At 41.2% G+C, this 7,441-nt stretch overlaps 2 protein-coding genes across 2 annotated transcripts; one reads left to right on the top strand and one right to left on the bottom strand.

Annotated features, from left to right (window-relative positions):
• The first annotated feature begins 1,854 nt into the window (after positions 1-1,854).
• Positions 1,855-2,555, top strand: LOC147975287 (uncharacterized). Its single transcript, XM_087519637.1, has 3 exons — positions 1,855-1,875; positions 1,966-2,237; positions 2,304-2,555. The coding sequence occupies exons 1-3, from the start codon at positions 1,855-1,857 to the stop codon at positions 2,485-2,487; spliced, it is 477 nt and encodes a 158-aa protein (XP_087375763.1). The 3' UTR covers positions 2,488-2,555.
• Positions 2,556-3,728: 1,173 nt separating this feature from the next.
• On the bottom strand, positions 3,729-4,310 carry LOC147975286 (uncharacterized). The gene has a single exon (XM_087519636.1). It carries the CDS (start codon positions 4,224-4,226, stop codon positions 3,729-3,731), a length of 498 nt encoding a protein of 165 aa, XP_087375762.1. The 5' UTR covers positions 4,227-4,310.
• Positions 4,311-7,441: the final 3,131 nt, after the last annotated feature.

The following is a 7,441-nucleotide window of genomic DNA, read 5'->3' as shown; positions in this document are numbered from 1 at the left end:
TCTTAGGAATTTTGAGTATCACAGAAATGAACCAACTAGGGTTATTGCTTGGTGCTCTGACAGAAAACATGGTTGTGAGTTTTACATAGTTGCCTCCAAGATAGCTCATGAGGCAACTTTCAGTATCAAGAAGATGAACCTGGATCACACTTGTGGAGCAAGTGGAGAGAACACAAAGGTGACAGCCAATTGGGTTGCTAAGGTTTGTGAGGATACAGTCAGATCCAACCCTGGAGCTGGTGTTGAAACAATTATGTCATACACAAAGAAGAAGTTTGGTGTGCATGTGCCTAAAAGCTTGGCATATAGGGCAAGGAAGCAAGCAGTTGAGGTTGTGCAAGGAGATCACAAACTCCAGTATCATAGAATAAGGGACTACCTGCAGTGTGTGCTAGATACTAACCCTGGCAGTAGGTGCATAGTAACAACACATGAGGACCCACTTAACCCAGCTCCTACCCCAAGGTTTCACTATATGTTTTACTGCTTGTTTGCATGCAAGGAGGGTTTTCTGAATGGATGCAGGCCATTTATAGGTAAGTATTCAGAAATTTATATGCTTTTTAAACATTGATGTAATTAGGCACTCATGTTATCATGTTAGCAGGTCTGGATGGTTGCTTCATCAAGCTAAGCACTGGTCAGCAGATATTGGCAGCTACAGGGAGGGATGGCAACAATAACATCTTCCCAATAGCTTTTGGTGTTGTTGATAAGGAAGAGACAGATAGTTGGACATGGTTTCTCACACAGTTGAGAACAGTCATTGGAACTGGCAATAAGTTTGGCAAATACACAATTATGTCTGACAGGCAGAAGGTATTGTTCTGAACCTAGTCTTTACATTTGCCTTTACATTTGCCATGAGTAAAATGTTATTTAGTAGATGAGTAACACTTAAGATTACCTTACATTGAACAGGGATTGTTGAATGCAATAGATGATGTATTCCCTGACTCTCCACAAAGGTTTTGTCTTAGACATATTTATGCCAATTTCCAATGTGCTGGTTTCAGAGGAGAGGAACTTAAGAAACATGTAGATCAGGCTGCCTATTCCTTTACCAAACATGGACATGATTTAGGCATGGAGAATTTGAAAAAAGAAAGTTTAGAAGCTTGGCAGTGGTTGTCACAGATACCAGAGCATACCTGGGCTAGGTATAAAATGCACACTGTGTGCAAAACAGACCTGGTAGTAAACAACCTTAGTGAGGTTTTCAATAGAATGATATTGGATGTTAGGAACAAGCCAATCAGGACTATGTTAGAGGGCATAAGAACAAAGCTGATGATTAAGTTTCAGAAGATCAGAGAGAAGATAGAGACATGCAGATGGGAAATCACACCTACTTATTCAGAGATTTTAGAAGAGGGGAAGAAGTGGGCTAAATATTGTGAAGCATACATGGCAGGGCCAGGGATATGGCAGGTCACAAGTAGCTCTGAAAACACATATTGTGTTAATTTGAACAAGGAGACCTGTGACTGTAGGAGGTGGGACATGACAGCTATCCCCTGCAGTCATGCCATTGCTGCAATGCAGAAAGTGAAGATACACCCTGAAGACTATGTTTCTGCTTTTCTCAAGAAACCCATGTATTGTGAAACATATAAGCACATAATATTCCCTGTGCCAAGTCCTGACCATTGGCCTCATACACCTAGTGATGATATTTCTCCCCCTGTGTTTAGAGAAAAGAAAGGTAAAAAATAAACTGCCAGGAGGAAAGGCCTGTTTGAGGTGCCAGCTAAAAAGGATACTTCTAGGATTGGTACAGTGACATGCAGCAACTGCAAGAAGCAAGGGCATAGGATCAACATTTGTGGTGTCCCTTTGAAACCTAAGTTCCAGATGAGGCTGAACAAGCACCAGGTATGTCCATTCATTCCATTGTTACATTCATTGCATTGTTACATTCATTTCATTTGTAGGAAAATAGTTCTAACTAATATTGTTGTGTAGGAAAATAGAGCAAACTACTCTGAGGCTGGTTCTTCAATGGCTGCAACTGCACAAAGGCCACCAAGGGTACCTGCTGCCTCTGCACCTGCACCAACTCCTCCTCCAACAACCACTGAGTCAACACAGACGGCTTCTAGGTCAAGGAAGAGGGAAGCACCAGCTACAACAGTAGCACCACCACCTCTCAAGAAGAGCAGGACCAACACCTCTTCTGCAACAGTAGTACCACCTCCCAAGAAGAAGAACACAACTATTTCTGGCAATGGATCAAGGTCTTCTCTAGCAAAGAACACCAGGTCATCAAGGTCTTCCCCAGCAAAGAACACCAGGTCATCAAGGTCTTCTCCAGCAAAGAACACCAGGTCATCAAGGTCTTCTCCAGCAAAGAACACCAGGTCATCAAGGTCTTCTCCAGCAAAGAACACCAGGTCAGCTGCTGCCAATAGAGCTGGCACTGGATCAAAGAGGGTCAGGAAGCCATCTAATAGGCTGAAAGATTACTTTTATGCAAGTGGTAACTAGCTGAAGTTGTTGAACTCCAAGTGCTTGATACTGTTTGATTTGGTTTGTAATAACATTGCCTCACTAAGTACTTGATACTGCACTGTTTCATTTGGTTTGTAATATGGTACTATATGTGGATTCTGCACTTGTTTGCAACTTCATTTCATCTGTAACTTTTATCTATATGTGGATTCAACACTTGATATACACCTTACAGATAGAAAGATAGTCTCATAGATAGAAAGATAGATCTCTAGAAACATGCATAGATAGATCTCTAGATAGATATATAGTCTCATAGATTACATAGATAGATAGTCTCATAGATTACATAGATAGATAGTCTCATAGATTACATAGATAGATAGTCTCATAGATTACATCAAAATCTCACAAAAACTACCAAAACTCTCTCTCAAATTGACTTACAGATAGAAAGATAGATAGCTAGATCAGTCATAGCGCTCAAAGAAACGGATCCACTTGGCCCTAGTTGCTGGATGAGGAGCCATGACTGCCCTAATCCTTGCCCACCTAATTATCTCCATGAATGATCTTCCCCTGCCTCCAGTGAAAACCAGCTCTAGTTCTTCATCATTGCACTTATCCAGTACCTTGTTGGCGAGTCGGCGGTTGAACTCCTCCTGCTGCTCATCCTGGGCCGCCTCTAGGGCCCTCTGCCTGCGCCTCTCCCTCCTCCTCCTCTGTGCAGCTGCTGCTGTCCTAACCTCCACAGCCTCCCCCTCTTCCTCTGTGACATCTCCCATGTCAGGATCCATCTGTAGGGTTTCTTTTGGGTGGCGGCTGGTGGAGTGACTGCGAAAGGGTGGGGGTGGGGAGGGGTTTATATTGACAGATGGATGGGGTTGGGTTTAGTAGGCCTAGGGTTGCATTTGGTCAGAGAATAGTGGGCCACCAAGCCCAATTAACCATAGAAATAATATATGTAGGCTAACAAATAACATCTAAAAGATAGAAGATCAAGTTGAACACTTAATAGCATACAAGATCCATTTCCACAACTTAGTAGCATAAGAGATCCATTTTCCACTACATAATAGCATAGGAGATCCATTACAACACTTAATAGCATAGGTGATCCATTACAACTTAACAACATAGTAAATAAGGTTCTTACACTAGGTTAAACTTCACATTCCCCCAAAATGTACACCCATAATCACTTGCAGTCATGCCAGGCCACATCCTTATATAAAGGCCTTTGGATGTACTTACTTCACCAACATATCAAAGCCACTTCAAGAATCAAGGATGGCCTTGATTTGCTCTATCTTCTCCTTGCTGCCATACCCTTCTTTCAGCAGCTCAGCAATAACAAGCTCAAGCTTTGCCTTCTCCTTCTTAAGAACATCTCTGACAACTTGAACATCCTTCATAGCCTTCCTGGTGTTCTTGATGATATCAGCTTGGCTCTGCAAAATGCACCTCTGCTCTTTTGCAAGTTTGAGCTTTTCCATCTGCACCTCCAACATAGCTTTCTCCTCTAACTCCTTCTTCTTCTTCTCAAGTTCTTCCTCCTCCACTTGTTTTTGGTGCACCTTCTTGTCCACCCTACCATCCTGCCAATCAAACATCTTGGATACATCTTGGACAAGCTTGGTGTACTCAATGCAAAGCTTGTCATTTTCAGCCCTAAGCTTGGCCAACTCCCTTTCATGTTCACTCTTAAGCCTGGCCAACTCCTTCTCAAACTTCTCCTTGTCCTGTACCCTTCCAAAGTTCTGCTCATGGAACATCTCCCATAGCTTGCACAAACATCTCTGAAGAACAGTTGGCCAAGGCCCATCAACCCACTCTACAACACCACAATTCACACCATTTTCCTGCATTTATAAATGTGATAAGTTATTACAAATGGACTAGGAACTTATTTCAGTTCCATGATTAACTTGTATATACTTGATAATTTCTAACAATGAATAACATAAATGAGATATGATAAGTTATTATAATGCCATGATTAAGTTTCCAAAGAAACAAAAATACATAGCAGAAAAATGTTTATTGGCATCATATCAAACAAAGTGCTGCATCATATCAATCATCAGTGACCATACATAGTAGAAAAGTTTATTGCCATCTAACCTGGACTGGGCAGCCATAGAAACGCCTTCATGTTAAAGGCCCTTCAAAAGCAACACGCTTAATAGGCCTCATTTGATGCAGAATGCACTTGGGGTGAGAAAGCTCAAGTTGGCCATAGAAAAGGGGCTCCACGGTGGTGTCTGGTTCCTCCTACAACCAAAATAACCAGCAAACACTAGTTTCAATCTGCACTCAACACCAGAATATACTTGCACGCTTCATTAAACATGAACACTAAAAAAAATCCCCAACTCAGCATGAACCCTAACACTGTACTGAGATGAACCCTAGCTTACATCAATCCTACAATCAAACCCCAGCCTCACTATTGAACAAGAATCCTACAACACCAACACTACACTTAGCAAGATCCATGGCAGTAGCCTAGGCCTACTCGGCCTACTAGCACCTAACCCTAGGTGGCAAAGAACTTACCATAAGTCCCATGTCCATGCTGACGACCTCGCAGTCCTCCTCCGAGCTAGTTTCCTCGTCGTTCCAGGAAGGCATGGTGGCAAGGAGGTCAACGGCGAGCCACCTCAAAGACGGCGAGCGGCGGCGAGCTCGTACTGGAGCAGGGGAGTGAGAGCAGGGGAGTGAGCGAGCAGGGAGAGAGTGAGTGAGCAGGAGCGACTGACCGAGGGGGTTTATTTACCCCCGTTCCGACCGGACCGCATCGGCTAACAGCCGTCAACGGCCGCGCCGTGAGCGCGCGTGGCCAGGTGGCCTGGCATGTGGGCCCAATCCATCATAAAAACGGTTAAATAGCTAGTCACCGCGGGTTTAGGTTTTCTGAAACAGCGGACCGCGCGTTTGGTAGCTTTCTGAGAAAAATTAAAAAGTGGTAGTTTTTTGGAACCCTAACCTATAAACTAGTAGTTTTATGCTATTTACTCCTGTTTTGAGGAAGGATATGTGGTGGGTTTATGGTACCAGCGAAAGTTGCGCGGTACTAGAGAGGCTAGCAATGGCGGAAATGTGAGAGTGTGTATAATCCATGGACTCAACATTAGTCATAAAGAACTCGCATACTTATTGCAAAAATGTATTATTCATCGAAACAAAGTACTACGCGCATGATTCTAGGGGGATAGATTGGTAGGAAAAGACCCTCGCTCATCCCCGACCGCCACTCATAAGGAAGACAATCAAAAAATAAATCATGCTCCGACTTCATCACATAACGGTTCACCATACGTGCATGCTACGGGACTCAGAAACTTTAACACAAGTATTTCTAAAATTCGCAACTACTTACTAGCATGACTCTAATATCACCATCTTCATATCTCAAAACAATCATAAGGAATCAAACTTCTCATAGTATTCAATGCACTTTATATGAAAGTTTTTATTATATCCCTCTTGGATGCCTATCATATTAGGACTAATTTTATAACCAAAGTAAATTACCATGCTGTTTAGAGACTCTCAAAATAATATAAGTGAAGTATGAGAGTTCATCAATTTCTATAAAATAAAACCACCGCCGTGCTCTAAAAGATATAAGTGAAGCACTAGAGCAAATTTTGCCTAGCTCAAACGATATAAGTGAAGCACATAGAGCATTCTAATAAATCACGATTCATGCGTGTCTCTCTCAAAAGGTGTGTACAGCAAGGATGATTTTGGTAAACTAAAAAGCAAAGACTCAAATCATACAAGACGCTCCAAGCAAAACACATATCATGTGGTGAATAAAAATATAGCCTCAAGTAAAGTTACCGATAGACGAAGATGAAAGAGGGGATGCCTTCCCGGGGCATCCCAAAGCTTAGGATTTTTGACATACTTGAATATTACCTTGGAGTGCCTTGGGAATCTCCAAGCTTAGGCTCTTGCCACTCCTTATTCCATAGTCCATCAAATCCTTACCCAAAACTTGAAAACTTCACAACACAAAATTCCAACAGAAAATCTCGTAAGCTCCGTTAGTATAAGAAAATAAATCACCACTTTTGGTACTATTGTGAAATCATTATTTATTTATATTGGTGTAATATCTACTATATTCCAACTTTTCTATGGTTCATACCCCCCGATACTAGCCATAGATGCATCAAAATAAGCAAACAACACGCGAAAAACAGAATTTGTCAAAAACAGAATAGTCTATAGGAATTTGGAGATTTCGAATACTTCTGTAAATCCAAAAATTCTGAGAAATTAGGAAGTCCCAGATAATTTGTTTATTAATCCCCTTCAAAATGAATCAGTATTTTTTCGTGCTTCTGTTAAAAAATAAACTAATCTCCTGGGTGCAAAAGTTTCTGTTTTTCAGCAGGATCAAATTAACTATCATCGTAAGCTATCCCAAAGGTCTTACTTGGAACAAATACTAATTAAAACACAAAAAACACATCTAACCAGAGGATAGATGATTTATTCAAAGCAAAACAGGATCTAAAAAGCAAGAACAAAAATAAAATTGGGTTGCCACCCAACAAGTGCTATTGTTTAACGCCCCTAGCTAGGCATAAAAACATGAATAGATCTAAGTATTATCATCTTTGGTATTGGGGAAGAAAAGAGAAAATGTCTTATTTATGGCATTTATCTTTCTGTTTTGTGAGAGCACATGGCCATTGATCGTAGAAGAAAGATTAAGCACATTGCAAAAATTTGCATCTAAACTTGCCTCCATCAATTTAATTATTTTGTTTTGATAGAAACTCATAATGGCGAAAGATTCAATATCCTTTTCCTTGGGGTGCCCGAATATGGATATCATCTTCTCATAAGTATCGATGGCGTCCCCTCCAAGAAAACCGTTTTCAAAAATAGAATCCAAAACTTGCCTAAAAGAAGGGGGAAGGCCAAAATAAAAGCTCTTTAAGTAAACCTCGATTTGATATTGGGGCACAAA

Source organism: Triticum urartu, chromosome 4A (assembly GCF_056163025.1).
Source record: "Triticum urartu cultivar PI428250 chromosome 4A, HENAU_Tu73, whole genome shotgun sequence".
Taxonomy (NCBI): Eukaryota; Viridiplantae; Streptophyta; class Magnoliopsida; order Poales; family Poaceae; genus Triticum; species Triticum urartu.
The sequence above is the reverse complement of the archived record's forward strand: the minus strand, read 5'-3'. Positions and strand labels throughout refer to the sequence as shown.

Coding starts and splice junctions, on each gene's coding strand:
- LOC147975287 (XM_087519637.1), top strand. CDS start 1,855: ATGAGGCTGAACAAGCACCAG. Junction 1,876..1,965: donor TGAGGCTGAACAAGCACCAG/GTATGTCCATTC, acceptor ATTGTTGTGTAG/GAAAATAGAGCAAACTACTC. Junction 2,238..2,303: donor ATTTCTGGCAATGGATCAAG/GTCTTCTCTAGC, acceptor CAGGTCATCAAG/GTCTTCTCCAGCAAAGAACA.
- LOC147975286 (XM_087519636.1), bottom strand. CDS start 4,226: ATGTTCCATGAGCAGAACTTTGGAAGGGTACAGGACAAGGAGAAGTTT.